Consider the following 19,407-nt stretch of genomic DNA (forward strand, 5'->3'; position numbering starts at 1 on the left):
AGTCTGTCCCCAGGTACCTGTAGGGTAACTGGCGCCAGTCTGTTCCCAGTACCTGTGGGGTAACAGGCGCCAGTCTGTTCCCAGTACCTGTGGGGTAACTGGCGCCAGTCTGTTCCCAGTACCTGTGGGGTTACAGGCGCCAGTCTGTTCCCAGTACCTGTGGGGGAACTGGCACCAGTCTGTCCCCAGGTACCTGTAGGGTAACTGGCGCCAGTCTGTTCCCAGTACCTGTAGGGTAACAGGCGCCAGTCTGTTCCCAGTACCTGTGGGGTAACAGGCGCCAGTCTGTTCTCAGTACCTGTAGGGTAACAGGCGCCCGTCTGTTCTCAGTACCTGTGGGGGAACTGGCGCCAGTCTGTCCCCAGGTACCTGTAGGGTAACTGGCGCCAGTCTGTTCCCAGTACCTGTGGGGTAACAGGCGCCAGTCTGTTCTCAGTACCTGTAGGGTAACAGGCGCCAGTCTGTTCTCAGTACCTGTGGGGGAACTGGCGCCAGTCTGTCCCCAGGTACCTGTAGGGTAACTGGCGCCAGTCTGTTCCCAGTACCTGTGGGGTAACAGGCGCCAGTCTGTTCTCAGTACCTGTAGGGTAACAGGCGCCAGTCTGTTCTCAGTACCTGTGGGGGAACTGGCGCCAGTCTGTCCCCAGGTACCTGTAGGGTAACTGGCACCAGTCTATTCCCAGTACCTGTGGGGTAACAGGCGCCAGTCTGTTCCCAGTACCTGTGGGGTAACAGGCGCCAGTCTGTTCCCAGTACCTGTGGGGTAACAGGCGCCAGTCTGTTCCCAGTACCTGTGGGGTAACAGGCGCCAGTCTGTTCCCAGTACCTGTGGGGGAACTGGCGCCAGTCTGTTCCCAGTACCTGTAGGGTAACAGGCGCCAGTCTGTCCCCAGTACCTGTGGGGTAACAGGCGCCAGTCTGTTCCCAGTACCTGTGGGGTAACAGGCGCCAGTCTGTTCCCAGTACCTGTGGGGTAACAGGCGCCAGTCTGTTCCCAGTACCTGTGGGGTAACAGGCGCCAGTCTGTTCCCAGTACCTGTGGGGTAACAGGCGCCAGTCTGTTCCCAGTACCTGTAGGGTAACAGGCGCCAGTCTGTTCCCAGTACCTGTGGGGTAACAGGCGCCAGTCTGTTCCCAGTACCTGTGGGGTAACAGGCGCCAGTCTGTTCCCAGTACCTGTGGGGTAACAGGCGCCAGTCTGTTCCCAGTACCTGTGGGGGAACTGGCGCCAGTCTGTCCCCAGGTACCTGTAGGGTAACTGGCGCCAGTCTGTTCCCAGTACCTGTGGGGTAACAGGCGCCAGTCTGTTCCCAGTACCTGTGGGGTAACAGGCGCCAGTCTGTTCCCAGTACCTGTGGGGTAACAGGCGCCAGTCTGTTCTCAGTACCTGTGGGGTAACAGGCGCCAGTCTGTTCCCAGTACCTGTGGGGTAACAGGCGCCAGTCTGTTCTCAGTACCTGTAGGGTAACAGGCGCCAGTCTGTTCTCAGTACCTGTAGGGTAACAGGCGCCAGTCTGTTCTCAGTACCTGTGGGGGAACTGGCGCCAGTCTGTCCCCAGGTACCTGTAGGGTAACTGGTGCCAGTCTGTTCCCAGTACCTGTGGGGTAACAGGCGCCAGTCTGTCCCCAGTACCTGTGGGGTAACAGGCGCCAGTCTGTCCCCAGTACCTGTGGGGTAACAGGCGCCAGTCTGTCCCCAGTACCTGTGGGGTAACAGGCGCCAGTCTGTCCCCAGTACCTGTGGGGGAACTGGCGCCAGTCTGTCCCCAGTACCTGTAGGGTAACAGGCGCCAGTCTGTCCCCAGTACCTGTGGGGTAACAGGCGCCAGTCTGTCCCCAGTACCTGTGGGGTAACAGGCGCCAGTCTGTCCCCAGTACCTGTGGGGTAACAGGCGCCAGTCTGTTCCCAGTACCTGTGGGGTAACAGGCGCCAGTCTGTTCCCAGTACCTGTGGGGTAACAGGCGCCAGTCTGTTCCCAGTACCTGTGGGGTAACAGGCGCCAGTCTGTTCCCAGTACCTGTGGGGTAACAGGCGCCAGTCTGTTCCCAGTACCTGTGGGGTAACAGGCGCCAGTCTGTTCCCAGTACCTGTGGGGTAACAGGCGCCAGTCTGTTCCCAGTACCTGTGGGGTAACAGGCGCCAGTCTGTTCCCAGTACCTGTGGGGGAACTGGCGCCAGTCTGTTCCCAGTACCTGTGGGGTAACAGGCGCCAGTCTGTTCCCAGTACCTGTGGGGTAACAGGCGCCAGTCTGTTCCCAGTACCTGTGGGGTAACAGGCGCCAGTCTGTTCCCAGTACCTGTGGGGTAACAGGCGCCAGTCTGTTCCCAGTACCTGTGGGGTAACAGGCGCCAGTCTGTTCCCAGTACCTGTGGGGTAACAGGCGCCAGTCTGTTCCCAGTACCTGTAGGGTAACAGGCGCCAGTCTGTTCCCAGTACCTGTGGGGTAACAGGCGCCAGTCTGTTCCCAGTACCTGTGGGGGAACTGGCGCCAGTCTGTTCCCAGTACCTGTAGGGTAACAGGTGCCAGTCTGTCCCCAGTACCTGTGGGGTAACAGGCGCCAGTCTGTTCCCAGTACCTGTAGGGTAACTGGCGCCAGTCTGTTCCCAGTACCTGTGGGGTAACTGGCGCCAGTCTGTCCCCAGGTGCCCTCAGGAAGCTGCATGTCACCAGGTACCCTCAGGAAGCTGCGGTACAACCCAGCTGGGGCTGCTTCTCTGCGCGTGTTCCGAGCTTTCCGCATGGCGTGGCGACATTCCAGCTCAGCTTCGGATTTACCGGCTGCTTTTTGTAGCATTGGACATCAGGCTGCATCCTCATAAAACCTACAGTTTTGATTTATTGCATCTTTCTTACGTATTTAAAGCTCATTCCAGTTTATGATTATTGGGAGAAAACCCAAGTAGGGTCAGTGAAAAAGGGAAGCCATCAATGAGATGACTTGACACAGTGGCCACAATAATGGACTCAAACATACCAACGTTCATGAAGACGGCACAGGACTGGGCAGTGTTTCCTTGTCGTGTGCATAAGGCGGCCACGAGTCAGAGCCGACTTGATGGCACCTAACAACATCAGCAACAACACGAAGATGGCACAGGACTGGGCAATGTTTCCTTGTCGTGTGCATAAGGTGGCCACGAGTCAGAGCCGACTTGATGGCACCTAACAACGTCAGCAACAACACGAAGATGGCACAGGACTGGGCAATGTTTCCTTGTGTACATAAGGCGGCCACGAGTCAGAGCCGACTTGATGGCACCTAACAACGTCAGGAACAACACGAAGACGGCACAGGACTGGGCAATGTTTTCTTGTCGTGTACATAAGGTGGCCACGAGTCAGAGCCGACTTGATGGCACCTAACAACGTCAGCAACATCATGAAGATGGCACAGCACTGGGCAATGTTTCCTTGTTGGGTACATAAGGCAGCCACGAGTCAGAGCCGACTTGATGGCACCTAACAACGTCAGCCACAACATGAGATTCTTATTCCGCCATACTGACCTATACTTCTTGTTTTATTGATCCATGGAAGAGAAAATAGCTTTCAGAGCTTCTTAAATTGCAGTGAGGCTGCTATCAGAATCCCTGGCGGCGCGAACAGTCTGAGTCCTTCCAGAGGTGCCTCACGAGAAAGGCCTGGTGATCTACTTCTGAGAGATTGCAGCCACTGAGAACCCTGTGGGGCTCAGTTCTGTGCTGGCGCTCACGGTGTCGTCGCAAGTCGGAGTCGACTCCGTGGCAGCTCTGCTTTTCAAGGCTTGTGTCAGGTGACGTAGGTTCAGTGGGAGGCTCTTATGCAAACTATATGCAGTTGTTTTCTGTGTGATTCATATTTAGGTACACAGACGCAGGCTTACTATATAGTTTGCTACTATATCACGACCCACAGAGACCCAGGGGGACCATCTCTTTCTTTCTCCACTGTACTCCCAAGTCGCAATCAAGACTTCATCCCTTTAGCTAAGAGAGAATGAAAGATGACTTTACAAAACAGGATTGTCATGTTCGAAGGAGTCCCTTGAGATGGTTCTGGGCTGGTCTGTCATTTTCAATTTAACACGAGTTGATAATGGGAAAGCCAGTTATGGCAGAGTCATCTCCCTGCCATTTCCAAGCCTTGTAAGACTGAAGACTGGTTGGAAGTTTTAAAATGCTGTAAAGTCTCACATAATGAGGATCACTCAGGCAAAGCCGCCTTCATCTGCTCAAAGCCGTGCCTCGAACTAGGACACTTCCGCACACCTAACACCTGTTAGCACCTTCCCCAGGTGTGCACACAGGTAGGAAGCAGCTGCCTAATGCCATGACTATATGTGCATGTTCTGTGTCCGTGTTTGATTGTGGGGAAAGCTGCCTCTTCAGGAAAAGATCAGGGTTGTTGGCATACTTGGTAGACTTACGTTTATAAAGCTTCTTTTTGACATGTGAAGCGTTTGTTTGGGTTAGAAGATCTTTTTCTCAATGGAGGAAGTGTTGGATTAAATAATAAATAGGAGCCAAGGAGACGGGCCGAAGAACAGGGGCTGTGGGAGATTTATATACAATCAGTGCCTCCCTGTGGAGCACCCTTCCTAGGGGGCTAACAAGAGGTTGACGAAAGCTAGAGAAACCAAATGCATGATGTCTCTTTGTCAGTGTTCACACGCAAAAGTTTCTAGATTTCTTTGCAGGATGTTTCTGCAGGAGATTTCTCCAGATGAGTGATAAAAAGGAAAAGCCATCCTGATGGTGAGGATGGAGACATCTGAGAGCTGTAGTCAAGGTTAAAGGAGCCCTGGTCTCCACGGGAGGGTCCAGGAGAACCAGGGCTGAGGGAGCAGAGTCCTTAATAAAATCACCTCGCGCATCATGAACACCATCGACCCTGCAGCGCTCCTGGGCGACCACAAGTGAATGAGCCAATTCTCCCAAAAAAGCACCTAAGTAAAACTGGGATAAAAAGTAGTCAACTTTCATTTGAAACAAATTCTCCAGAGTGTCAGGTAATTCAGTGGGAGCTTTGTTGCAACAAAAAATCTCAGATATAGTCACTTTTTCTTTTTTAAGTAATGAATAAAGAAATTATCTAACTTACTTTTTGCATATACTTTAGAAGATGTGAACACTTCATTCTTCTGTTCTAAAAATTCCTCAAGTAAGTTTTTTTGAGTAACAGAAGCTGAGTAGAAGCACCGCTTATGGAGGAGGCCACCGACCAGGAGGAGGAAATAGAAGTGTGTAATTGTGAACACAGTGCAAATATTAGCACCTATCTTAGAAAGAACCAATTATACACACACATGAGTGAGATCTACCATATTTTTATGCAAATAATGTGCGTGTTGTAAATTTTTATTTTGCCAGCCTAAGCCTTCCCTCCACAAGATATTTTCCTGTGTGCTATGCTAGTACTTTTTCATGTAAAAAAAAAAAAAAAAAATACCATGGACTGCCAGAAAAACAAACAAATCTGTCTTAGAAGAAGTGCAGCCGGAATGTTCCTTAGATGCGAGGATGGCATCACATACTTTGGACGTGTCATCAGGAGGGACCAGTCCCTGGAGAAGGACATCATGCTTGGTAAATTAGAGGATCAGCAAAAAAGAGGAAGACCCTCAACAAGATGGATTGACACAGTGGTGCCAACAATGAGCTCAGACATAACAGCGATTGTGAGGACGGCGCAGGACCAGGCAGCGTTTCGTTCTGTTGTACATACAGTCACTGTTTTAGTCATCCAGTGCTGCTGTAGCAGAAATACCACAAGTGGATGGCTTTAACAAAGACAAGTTTATTTTCTCACAGTCTAGTCGGCTACAAGTCTAAATTCAGGACATCACCTTCAGAGAATGGTTTCTCTTCTCTGCTGGCTCTGGAGGAAGGTCCTTGTCATCAACTTTCCCTGGTCGAGGAGCTTCTCAGCACAGGATCCTGGATCCAAAGGTCGCATTCTGTTCCAGGTGCTTCTTTCTTGGTGGTAGGAGGTTCCCATGTCTCTTGGCTCCCTTCTCTCTTTTATATCTCAAAAGAGATTGTCTTAAGACACAATCTAATCTTGTAGATCTCATCAAAGGAAAATCACATCAGATGACAAAATGGTGGATAATCACACAGTACTGGGAATTATGGCCTAGCCAAGCTGATAAACATATTTTTTGGGGAAACAATTCAATCCATGAGAGTCACTATGAGTAGACTTGAACCGCCAACCTTTTGGTTATCAGTGAGCATGTTATCTGCCCAATAATAACAGCAGCAACAACAACAAACCCATGGCTGCTGAGTTGACCCCTACTCGTGTGTCAGAATGAAATGTTTTATAGGGTTTTCAGTGGCTGATTTTTCTGAAGCAAATTGCCCGGGCCTTGTTCCCAGGAGCCTCTGGGTGGACCCACATCTCCAACCTCTTAGTTAGCAGTGGAGTGCTTAACCCATTTGCACCATGCAGGGACTCCTGTCTGCCCCGAGCACACCCAGTCTGCAGTGAAAGGACAGGCAAAGAATGACAGCCAAAGATGTTTCTGTTCAAAATGGTGGAAGATTTAAGATGGAGAGAAATCACTGCCCCGTACAAATTCTGAAGTCCAGCCAGACAAGTACTGGGAGAGAAGTGATGAGGTTTTGAGGCCTGAGCATAATTCCCTGTGGTCCTCAGCTCTGTCCTCTGGCTCTTTGTTCCACTTCCTGAAGCTTCATTCCATTTTCATGAAAGGTAGCGTGTGTTTGCAGCTGGGTAGCTTTATCAGTCTGCTTCCTGCCAGTAGAGTTTGAGGTCCATCAACCTCCTTTCAATTTTATTGTCTCTGTCCCTTTCACTCCAAGCACGTGGTATTTTTGCTAAAATAACTTTCGGGAAAACATCATGGATCTTCCATGGGTTTCAGCCAAACCTGTTGCCATTTAGTTGATTCTGACTCATGGCAAACCCATGTGTTATACACAGTAGAACTGTGCACCGGTGGGTTTTAATGGCTCTGACCCTTCAGAAGCAGATCACCACGGCTTTTTTCTACCTTGCCACTGAGGAGGTTCCAACCACCAATCTTTAAGTTAGTTGTTGAATGCAAGTGCAAACCATTTTCACCACCTAGGGATCTTTTGGAGCCCTGGTGGCGCAGTGGTTAAGAGCCATGGCGAACTACAGCTGCTGACCAAAAGGTTGGCAGTTTGAATCCACCAGCCGCTCCTTGGAAACCCTACGGGGCACTTCTACTCTGTCCTGTAGGGTCGCTATGAGTCAGAATCGACTCAATGGCAATGGGTTTGTCTGTTTTTGGTTTTTAGGGACCTTTTGGATTTCTGCCAAGGGGAGGGGATTGCTCAGGTTTGAGTGCCAGGAGTTGGAATGACAGCCCCCACCTTTCCCCCTCTGGAGTCTGTCTGCCACAGTGTCGAGGTTAAGCATCCCAAGAACAAATATGACTTTATTTATTATATGATTATTCTTTATCTTTGTAAGCATGTTTGTTTAATCCTGTGATGAGTTGATGTGATACACTTTGGAAGTTATTATTCAGTCCTAATGGGTTCTTAGCTTCCTCTTGGGGTAAAAACTAAAAACATGGTAGACTTAACCTCTTGGTGACTCTGTTATTTTCTGCTTTGAATTTTTGTTGATACCATGTGTTTTCATTAATGCAAGCATGCTGAATCAGTGAGTGTGTCTGAGTTTTTGGTAGGTAGTATGGATCTCCCACAAGCCTACCCTAAGCATTTAGTGGTACATATGAAGTACCACTAATTATACCCCAGAGTTCCCACCAGGATCTATTGCTACAGATGTGTAACAAATAAAAAATTTCAAATCTCTATTTTTCTTACCAAAAATTCAGACACCTCATGCAATACCCTGTGAAAACAGTAATTTGTGACACAGGGCCGTTCCTTTGGTTTCAGACAGCCATAAAGGCCCCTGCCTTGTGGCAGTGTGCACTGTCACCGGTACAGCAGCTTCCCAGTAAACCCCAGAGGCTGAAAAAATTCATGATTGCTATATGGACCGCCAGGCACAAAAGGGTTAATGGCAGCAGAGTTTCTCTGGTACCATAAAAGATTTAATTATTCTCGGATAGCCGTGCCTTATTGGGAGCCGAGAAGTGAGGGACTCTAAGAGGGCCCTGATGATGGGTTTAGCGAGGAGCTAGCCTACAGCCAGGCAGAACCAAACACGGTTTATAGCACTCAGAGGGTTGAGAATCTAGTCTATGTGGGATTAGGAAAGGCACTCCTTTTCACAGACTGTCGATTGGGGGTGGGGGAGGGGAAGGGATCATTTACAGAGAAGCAATGCTGGGTCACTAGCCTTTAAATGTAAAATGAGAATGAGCAGTTCTGGGCCACATTGTTGTTGTTAGGTGTCGTGGATTGTTGGAGACCCTTCACAGGCCCTGGTGTGCTTGCTTCACAGCCAGCCACACAGTGGTGGCTGGACGGAAAGGAACTTGAAGGAAAAAGTGAAAAAATGGGGCAGCAGCCTTGAGATCCAGCCACACAGACCATTTATTAAAACTGGTTGGAAGTTCCACACCATGTGTAGTTCTCTGCATTACCTGCAGTAGATCTTTAACGACAAAGCTATGAAAACATGCTGAGTGTTTTCAGAGGTGGCCTTCTCTAGGCAAATAGGCGAAGGTTCTCATGTGCTGTGGTCTGTTTTGCTCCGGGGAAACGTCGCTCAACTGCTGTGCTTTTTATTAAATGTCAAGAGTTTTATAAACATTTTTTCTAAGATTTTCTTTTGCCCTTACTGCCTCCTCCCGTTTTTTTTCAACTGAAATTAGTGTCAAGGCGTCTGGAAAGTTCATACTCTTTAAATGTGTGTGAGTCAGCATGGAAACGGCACATAGCCTACTGTCCTTGTCCTTGTCCAACCTACAGTGGCATCGCTAGGGTGGCGCAGGGGGGTGAGGACTGTTCCAAGTGACCCTGCCAGAGAGGGTGACCCCACAATGACTGTCTATAAAATCTTGTGCAGTGTTTTAGAAGAAATTTATTATTTTTTATAAAAACATCCTTGTAGTTAGTTATAATAACAAATACACTTTTTCATAAGCCCAGCTTACATGTATCAATGTATCTACAAGGCCAAAACCCTATGCTAATTTACTTTTTGAACCTTCTAATGTGCTCTGGTCACAGCTGTCATAATTACCCAATTACGATGACGCTTCAAACCATGTGGTTTCATCTGCACTCGCTACAAGCACGTGCTGTTGTTTTCACTGCTGCCGTTGTTTTTAGTCACTGATTTTGTCAGTTTTTCTGGGGTTTTAGCTACAATGTTGTGGTAATTAGCATTTGTGAATGTATATCGATAACTTTTTGAGAGCGAAGTAGTAATTCAAGGAGAAGGAGAAAAATCAAAAAAGGCATATGTTCAGTTATTAATAATGTAACTCAATGTAGAAAGATTTTACAAAACGATTCTGCTGTTAGCATTCATCTAATCTAAGACATATGACATTTAAGCAACTTACAACTATATATATCACATGTCATTCTGTGACTGAAACTGGTGATAAACGTTTCTGCGGACCCTGTATGGCCTGGTTCGGGAGGAGGTCCTTGTGCAGAGTGACACCATGAGTTGTCACACTGGGTGACACCAGCCTAGTGATGACACTGGAGACCACCCAGGACATTTGAGTGAAATGTGGAGAGTTCAGATGTTCTGACTTTTCTTGACCACTTTTTCTCAATGCATTTCCAAAGTAAATGCCAGTTTCCTCCTGGAAGACTCCGTGCACCTATATATGTGTTAATATTTACTGAGCCATCAGTATGGCTTAGTTACTATAGGTCTACACGTTTGCGTGTACATCCACAGGTCAAACTTTTTCAGACCGTTTTCTCAGTTTTGTTTTGGCATCTCTTCAGAGGCCATGCTCTTTTAATTAAAAGTGCACCTTCTTTTTCCTGGTTATAGAAGAGCGTGTCACTCGCCCTCCACTCCCAGAGCTGAGGCAGTGGGAGAGTATATCTGCTACCTTAAGAAGGAAGTCCAATGTTTCTTTTATCTTAGAAATTGGAAAAATGAAGAGGAGTGGTGACTGTACCGTTCCATGCCAAAAACCTATTGCCATGGAGTTGATTCTGACTCATGGCTTCTGCATGTGACAGAGTAGAACTGCCCCATAGGATTTTCTTGTCTGTAATCTTTGTGGAAGCAAATTTCCAAGCCTTTCTTCCATGGGTCAAAACACTGGGTGGGCTCAAACCACCAACCTTTTGGTTAGTAGATGAGCATAAATCGCTTGTACCACCCAGAGACCTTAACCGTTCCACAGCTGCTCTTAACGTGGAAGTTTGGAGAAACCATTTGCCTGGTTGGTTCCTGGGTCTCTGGAGACGTCTTCCACCATGACACAGCAACCATCTCTCCCCGACTTGCACACTGATATGTGGACTTTTGACTCTACTGTTTGTCTGTTTTTTTATTCTATACATTCACACTGTTGTCATATCTCCAAACCCCGTGAAGATCCCTTCCTCCCTCTTACTTACCATCATACTTATCTAGCTTGGAATCTCTCTGCCTTGGATTGGTGCCACCAAATTCCCTGTTGGTTATCTAGTGCTGCTATAACAAATACCACAAGTGGGTAGCTTTAACAAACTGAAATTTATTTTCTTGTAGTTTGTTGTTGTTGTTGTGTACTGTCAAGTCGATTCTGACTCATAGCGACCATCTAGGACAAGTAGAACCACTCCACAAGGATTCCTAGGCTGTAATCTTTACGGGAGCAGATTGCCAAGTCTTTTATACTACAGAGACACTGGTGGGTTCAAAACACTGTCCTCTTGGTTAACAGCTGGCCGCTTAACGATGGTGCCACCAGAGCTCCTTTGCCATAGTCGAGGAGGCCGAAAGTTGAAATTCAGGACTCCAGCTCTAGGGGAAGGCTCTCTCTCTCTGTCAGCTCTGGGGGGACATTCTAGTCTCTTTTCTGCTTCTTTTCATTGGTGATCTTCATGTGGCAGTTATCTTCACCCTTTGTGCTCCTTCTCTGTTTAATCTGCTCCTTTTATATCTCAAAGGTGATTGGATTAAGACAGACCAACTTTACCCTCATGTGGCCTCATTAACATAACAAAGAAAACCCACTCTCAAAAGGGGATTACATCCACGGGTATAGGAGTTAGGATTTCCAACATGTATTTTTGGAGAACACAGTTCAATCCTTAACATTCCACCCACTGACCCCCAAAATCCATGTCCTTTCCACGTGCAAAACACATTTACCCCATCACATCCTCTCAGAAAATTGTAAATCAACTCCGAGCCTAAAATCTCATCTTTTGAATCATCTCAATCAAGTATGGGTGAGCCTTTGGGCATATTCCACCCTGGGGCAAAATTCCTTTCCACCAGTGGAAAGTCCTCTGGTCAGGCTTGTGTTTATCACTTCCTCCTGCAGGTGACCTCACCTGTCTCTGGGCTCAGCCGCTCCCTACGACATGGGGCCTCCTTCAATCTCGGTGGGCTCTGGGCTACCAGCGAGATGACCCCCCAACCCCCAGTGGAGGGGAGTCTTCACAGTCTAACTCCGACGGTACTGCTGTGTCCCCGGAACTCTGTGGGACCTCCTTGATTCCTAATAAAGTTCAAGCTCTTCTACTCTGTTCCGTAAAGCTGTCGTCCCACTTACTGTCACCTTTTGTATTCTCTTCTCCTCAGTCCACTTTCTTACTTCACTTTTCCTGTTTCTACCTTCCGTCCTTTTCCAAAATGCCACCAGACACTCCAGATGTCTCACCATATCGACACCCTTCATCTTGGCATTGCTTTTACATTCATCCTTGTACCTGCTCCTGAAGCACCCCCATTCTCCTGGAAGTTTTCCCAGCTTGATGGAAAAATGGTGGACACTTTTGTTGTCAGGAAACTCCACCCCACCCATTGCCATCCAGTTGATTCTGACTCCTAGTGACCCTATAGGACAGAGCAGAACTACCACATAGGGTTCCCAAGGCTGTAAATCTTTACAGAAGCAGACTGCCACATCTTTCTCCTGGGAGCGGCTGGAGGGTTCGAATAGCTGACCTTTTGGTTAATAGTCAGGTGCTTAACCACTGTGCCACCGGGGCTCCGTGTCAGGAAACTACACCCCCCAAATTACTTTTACTGGTTTCGGTAACAATTTGCCCTTATTTTCTACTCCAGAAACTCATTTCCTTGGCTTGCGTAAGGTGCAGTGTGATGAAATATTGTGTGGCCGGGTAGTGTTTTCTGTCCTGCAGCCCTGGCCTCGTGTCTGTCTCAGATTGTGGACCCTGCACCTGGGAAGAGCTCTTTCCAGTTCCCCTTGTCTGTGTGCTGAGGGTTGAGCGTGGGTTGGTCATGATGGCATTAAAGGGGACTGACTCCACTGAGCAGCTGGACACCTCCACCTCTTCCTTCCGAGGGAGGATGGCCTGAGACATGAGAAAAAGATTTGTTCCCATGTTCTCAAGTTAGTGCTTAGTAGGAGACTATTGAATCTAAGGAAACCCTGGTGGCGTAGTGGTTAAGGGCTATGGCTGCTAACCAAAAGGTTGGCAGTTTGAATCCACCAGGTGCTCCTTAGAAACTCTATGGGGGCAGTTCTACTCTGTCTTATAGGGTCGCTACGAGTTGGAATCGACTCGACAGCAGCAGGTTTGGTTTTGGCTTTTATTGAATCTAAATTGTCCTGTCAATCAGCAAAGGTGTCCCAGTAAATTTGACTTTGTTCAGATCAGCCCTCAGCCCCTATGGCTACAAACAGTAGAATGGCAGGCTGTTTTCTCCTTGTCGTTATTGTTGTTTTCTTCTTCATTTTATTTGTATTATTAAAAACTGAAAGGAGCTTTCACTGATCATGTGGGCAAGCAGCCTTGGATATTTGACTAAAAATTGGCAATCTGGTATCTATGTAGAGGTACAGAAGTATATTTAATCATGGAGAAATAGGACTAATATTTGTAAATGGGAAATTGGCTCTTTTTGTATAACTTGTGGTCTTTCAAATTAAGGTTTTTTTCAAAGCATTCTGACAGCCCACAAGAAAATATAAAAATGCAGGAACCTAAGCCATATATAGCTAAATGCTCCATGCTAAAATCATGCTTTAACTTTTCTTTAACTTATGCTAAGAGAACTCCAAGACATATTCGATTCAAGGAAGAGAAATGAATTCCAAATAACGCCTTGCTGGTTGTGTATCTGTAGGCCACTTGATCTGTTAATGTACATGTCTACGAGACCCGTGATCAGTAGGGATGTCTTTCTATATGCCGTCATTTCTGGGTGTCTATTGAAGGGTTTTGTTTTGTTTGTTTCTCCTTTAACTGGCTGCACAGGAAGATCCATCCTGCATTGTGAGTTTAGTATTTTCCTCATTGTCTTCTGTGCATCCCATTGTCTGTGTACACGCGCATGGCCAATGTCACATCTGCCTCCTCTCCTGTGCCACCACTCAGAACACAGAGCCCCCACACAGAGCATGCCCACGTGTTCAGCATCTGTGAAGCGATGGAGCGGGAAGGTCCGTGGCCTCACGTTGCATTAAGCAGTTTCTGTTTCCTCTTGGTTTCCTCATCACAGATACTGCAATGAACATTTGCTGTGCCCCCCACACGTATTCTGGACAGGCTGGGGTCCTTGGGAACGGTGCACGGCCCAGTGTGGGGGCGGCATTCAAGCTCGCCACAGGACCTGCGAGAATGGGCCAGACTGTGCAGGCTGTAACGTGGTGAGTAGCTTCCTCCTCACTCCACAGCACGGTGCAGAGCTGTGATGCCAGAGTCAGCACACACTGGGTGTTCTGCAAACACTCAGTGCTCTGCACACACAACATGTGTACACACTGGATGCTCTGTACCTTACTAGGTGTTCTGCACACACTAGGTGCTCTGCACACTAGGTGCTCTGAACACACTAGGTATTCTGGTGAAAATGTTAGATTCTCACAGACGCAAGATGCTTTGCAAACAGTAAATGCTCTGTAAACACGGCATGCCAAGACATTGCATGCTATGTAAACACTCTGTGCTGTGAATCACGTGGATTTATCTGGCTGATGAGAACGTCTAGAGACAATACTGGATGGTATTGTCTTGAACTAACTCTTCACACATGGGGTGAAGTGCCCCAGGGGTTTTACAGCTCTGAATTCTGAGCTATGACAACAACTTCAGCCTGCTTCACTCTAGTCCCTGGAAGGCCTCTGTGCCAGGACACGCCAAGGCAGAGAATGCAGAGTGAACTTGAGACTCTCAAGACTGAGAAACGGGTGGAGCCCTCGTCAGAGTGAGTTGGTAACATGTCAGAGGGGAGAAAAGACAATGTATGGCTTTGCTTTTCTTCTGCCTTAGCAGGTCATATTTCTTTTAACACTTTGACCCTCAGAAAAAAACTCAGCCCTGCAAGTACTTTTCAAAGTCCCGTATCCTCTCCCTATTTGTCTCTGAGAATATCCAGCCAGTGGACTTTCCCCACATCCCCGTCCCTACAGTGCTGAGCACAATAGAGAGGGGGTGGCAGAGAGACAGAGGAGAGTGCTCTAGGGGGAGGAGTCCAGCATGAGAAGGTCCTGCTGGCCTCCTTCCTCAGATCTCGAGTCAGCCTTTCAGCCCCGGGTTGTGAGGCTGAGCAGTGGGGATTTTTACTGCTGTAAAGCCTCTTTCATGAGATGCTGTCTTAGTCATCTAGAGCTGCTGTACCAGAAGTTTATTTTTTCATGCTTCAAGAGGCTAGAAGTCCGAATTCAGGGCACCAGCTCTAGAGGAAAGCTTTTTCTGTCTGTTGGCTCTGGACGAAGGTCCTTGTCTCTTTCCAGCTTCTGTTCCTCGGTTCCTTGGTGTTCTTCACGTGGTGTGGCATCTCTCTTTCCCCATCTCTGCTTGCTTCATCTGCCTTTTATATCCCGAAAGAGATTGACCTAAAACACACCCTACACTAATACTGTGTCATTAACTTAACAAAGACAACCAAATGGGATTATAAGCACAGGTATAGGGGTCAGGATTTACAACACATATATTGGGGGGACACCATTCAGTCTATAACAGCTGCAAAAACCGTACAGCCCAGCTAGCCTTGGGAAATACAGAGTCAGGAAGAGGAATATGAGGTTTTTTGTCACATATTGCACATGACCCAAGGAGATGTTTGTTACTGGGATTTGCGACAAGATTTCTTCCCCTTCACACTGGCAAGGATGTTAAAATAGCTTCAGTAGAATCTGTCATTGTTGATAGAGACAGTTAACTTTGGGCAAAGAGAAATCTTCCCGAGCAGGGTATATGCTCCATTGATTGACTTTTCAGATGCTCAGACTAAGTTATTTTTGTAAATGTGGAAGGTGAATCTGTGAACATCCACACGTTCTAGGAGAGCAGTTCAAGCGTAATGACCATGCTTTGCTGACGTCTGTCTCCTCTGGGTCTGGTGGCTTGGCGTCTGAGGACAGGGATTTGCAGCTGTGTGTAGAGGCGTGCTGCATCTACTGGGAATCCATGGGGAGGGGCCAGACTACACTGATCTTCTTACAGGACCAGGAGCTCAGAAAACATTTCACACAAATTTGTTATAAGTTAACTTCAGTAATTACATTTAAAAACACCCTGATGAAAGAAAAAAATTATTTTAAGGAAAGAGTCCAGCATATTTCTCATATAGTCACTGTGTGTGTGTCTGTGTGCATGTGCATGCTACATGTTCTAAGTGCTCTTGAGTGGCAGGGCCAGGACTAGAGGACTGGTCCTCAGAACACAGTGCTTTTACTGACATGGTGCTATTTGCCAAATTTCTCTGCTCAATGTTGAGTAATAAACGATAAGACCTGACTTTTCCTCACTCTTCTTTAGTACAAAGTGTGTCTTCAAAGGAAGAAGAGCTTACATCTTTCTCTAAGACTTCTCTCACTCATTAAACTCATTGCTGTCGAGTCAATTCCAACTCATAGCGACCCTGTAGGACAGAGTAGAACTGCCCCATAGTGTTTCCAAGGAGTGGCTGGTGTATTCGAACTGCCCGCCTTTTGGTTAGCAGCTGTAGCTCATAACCACTGTGCCACCAGGGCTCCCTCTCAGTCATTAGCAGCCTTGATTTTCAGAACATCACAATCATATAATTACAGCCAACATGTGAGTACCATTTAGTGTAGTATCACGAGCACAGAAATCAATTGAAGATAAACTTGCAACGTGGATCTTAATTCATTGTTGAAAATTGCAACACACAAAAGAGAAAAAGATGTAAAATGTTGTCTAAGTAGCATTACTTCTCAATGTAATGTGAGCCAAAATTTGCTCAAAGATCTAGCAGCTGTGTTAACCAGCAGAGCTATAAGGCTGCACCAGATAGAGCAAGGGTGTTTCAAGAACAGGAACAGATTTCATATTGCCAACACTGTGTTCCTTCTTGAAGTATCACACCAAGTATGAAATAGTTGACCTAAAGCAATGATTAAAGGTATCAACAGGGAGATGGGATAGATATTTGCTTCCTGGATACAGAAGGACCCAGAGCACAGAAGTCTTGAGGGCCAAGAGGAAGGACATTAAAATCAATACACGTTGCCCAGGGGACTCTCCGTGAAAGAATCAAAGTGGATTGATGCCCTACAATTATTTTGGGTCAAAATAATGACACTGTGGATAAATTTAGGAGAAAGGGAAACCTGGCAGTTAGAAGTTTAAATAGATTATGAAGCATAAAACAATGACAGTATTACAAAGTACTTCATTTTTGAGCCAGTTATTGTTGTTGTCAAGTAGATTCTGACTCATGGTGACCCTGTGTGGGCAGAGTAGAACCACTGCATAGGGTTTTTAAGGCTGTGACCTCTTGGAAACAGATCTCCAGGCCTTTCTTCCTAGGTGCCCCGGGTGGGTTTGAACTGCCAACCTTCCAGCTGGTAGTTAACCATTTGCACCACCCAGAGACTCCTCCAACTACCTCGTTTTTGTTAGCTCAGTAAGGTTTGCAGGATGCTTTGGGAAACGCTATCTCATGGAATCCTGGTTTTTCACATGGGAAAATCGAGCCCCAGAGAAACCCAGCTCTGTACCTGAAGCCCTCCAGGTGGCAAGGCCAAGCACTCGGCCTAGGTCTTCTGACTCCAAGGTTCATAAAAAATCCAGGATGCTGTGGCCTCCTTGGGAAATACAGGGACGAGAATTGTGAGATTAGCCTACTAGCACTAATATTCCACACCCTCACTACCTGATTGATTAAAAAGCCCAAACAGTCGCATTGTACATTTGTTTCGTCTGCAGTCGTCTTTCTGAGAAAGCTCAGCTTGCCTCAGGCCAGTAACATACGAGCTAGCTCAATTACTAAGGACCACACTAGTAAAACCAAAACATTCTTTAGGTTCACACAGCCTTCATTTTTTAAAAAGCCTTCTTCTGGCTTAATATCACTGCTCTTTTTTAGAATTAGGGTTCAGAATCAAACTTAAGGCTTTTAAAAACTCCAAGCCACTTACTTTTTATTTTTGTACTTGGAAAAATAGAAACCAATTACGTTCTTAAATTGGTGATATTTTAAAGGACACTTAGACAAATTGTATTTCAAGAAATTTTTCAGACCCCAGCTTCTGACACTGATACAGTTTCTCTAATTTTGAGCAATTCAATGATGCAAAAACTGTTTGATAGTTTAAGATTTTATTTCAAAAGTTATTTTGCAAGATTTCAAAAAGCTATTCAAAAACACGTTCTTGCAAATAAGACATTTGGTTGGAAGTGAATTGCACGTTCACTGAGTTGCGGTCCAAGATTCCAAGGCTGTCACTTAATCATGTCCCACAGGGAGCTGGAATGACACCTCCTCACAGAACAAAAGAAGACACTGAGAACAATGATGAATCCATGGAAGGTTTCATAACATGGAGGAATCTGGAAGGCATTATGCTGAGTGAAATTAGTCAGTTGCAAAAGGACAAATATTATATAAGACCACTATTATAAGAACTATTATAAGAAATAGTTTAAACAGAGAAGAAAATATTCTTTGAAGGTTACAAGGGGGGGAGGAAGGGAGGGAAAGGGGTTTTCACCAGTTAGGCAGTAGACAAGAACTATTTTAGGTGAAGGGAAGGAAAACACACGGTACCGGAGAGGTCAACACAACTGGATTAAACCAAAAGCAAAGAAGTCTCCTGAATAAACTGAACACTTTGAAGGCTAGTGTAGCAGGGGCAGGGGTTTAGGGACCATGGTTTCAGGGGATATCTAAGTCAATTGGCATAATAAAATCTATTAAGATAACATTCTGCATCCCACTTTGGAGAGTGGCATCTGGGGTCTTAAACGCTAGCAAGCGGCCCTCTAAGATACATCAACTGGTCTCAACCCACCTGGACCAAAGGAGAATGAAGTACACCAAAGATGCAAGGTAATTATGAGCCCAAGAGACAGAAAGGGCCACATAAACCAGAGACTACATCAGCCTGAGACCAGAAGAACTAGATGGTGCCTGGCTACAACTGATGACTATTCTGACAGGTAACACAACAGAGAACCCCTGAAGGAGCAGGAGAGCAGTGGGATGCAGACCCCAGATTCTTGTAAAAAGTCCAGACGTAATGGTCTGACTGAGACTAGAAGGACCCCGGTGGTCATGGTCCCTAGACTTTCTGTTAGCCCAAGACAGGAACCATTCCCAAAGCCAACTCTTCAGACAGGGATTGGACTGGACAATGGGATAGAAAATGATACTGGTGAAGAGTGAGCTTCTTGGATCAAGTAGACACATGAAACTATGTTGGCATCTCCTGTCTGAAGGGGGATGGGAGGACAGAGGGAGTCAGAAGCTGGCCGAATGGACACGAAAAGACAGCGTGGAAGGAAGGAGTGTACTGTCTCATTATGGGGAGAGCAATTAGGAGTATATAGCAAGGTGTGTATAAATTTTTGTATGAGAGACTGACTTGATTTGTAAACTTTCACTTAAACCACAATAAAAAAAAAAAAAAGAAGACACTGGCAGGGCAAGCAGGGAGGGCGGGCCCCTTCCAACTACGCTGCAGGGCCTTCAAGAGTTTCATGAACTTACGTAGTTGAAGATTTTAGATATAGATGGGTAGATGGATGAATGGGTAGGTGGATGAGTAGATGAATACATATATACACAGAAAAGACAGAGAAAGGTAGTCCTGGGTGACTCATACAGTTAAACACTCAACTACTAACGGAAAGCCTACCCAGAGGTACCTCAGGTCTGCTTGTGAAAGGTCACAGACGTTGAAAACCCTACAGAGCAGTTCTCCTCTGCACAGATGGGGTCACCATGTTGTTGTTGTTAGATGTTGTCAAATCATTTCCGACTCACAGTGACCGTGTGTACAACAGAATGAAACACTGCCTGGTCCTGCGCTGTCCTCACAATCGTTGAAATGCTTGAGCCCATTGTTGCAGCCACTGTGTCAATCCATCTGACGGTCTTCCTCTT

General features: G+C 46.7%; 1 protein-coding gene across 6 annotated transcripts in view; it reads left to right on the forward strand.

The window, feature by feature from the left end:
• The window catches only part of SEMA5A (semaphorin 5A), a 553,896-nt gene that overhangs the window by 463,558 nt on the left and 70,931 nt on the right, over nt 1-19,407 (forward strand). For all 6 annotated transcript variants that reach the window (XM_049860605.1, XM_049860561.1, XM_049860570.1 and 3 more), the window contains one exon: nt 13,552-13,699. In XM_049860605.1, coding sequence (XP_049716562.1) covers nt 13,552-13,699 — 148 coding nt within the window. The remainder of the gene's footprint in view (nt 1-13,551; nt 13,700-19,407) is intronic.

This window comes from Elephas maximus, chromosome 2 (assembly GCF_024166365.1).
Source record: "Elephas maximus indicus isolate mEleMax1 chromosome 2, mEleMax1 primary haplotype, whole genome shotgun sequence".
NCBI classification, from domain to species: domain Eukaryota; kingdom Metazoa; phylum Chordata; class Mammalia; order Proboscidea; family Elephantidae; genus Elephas; species Elephas maximus.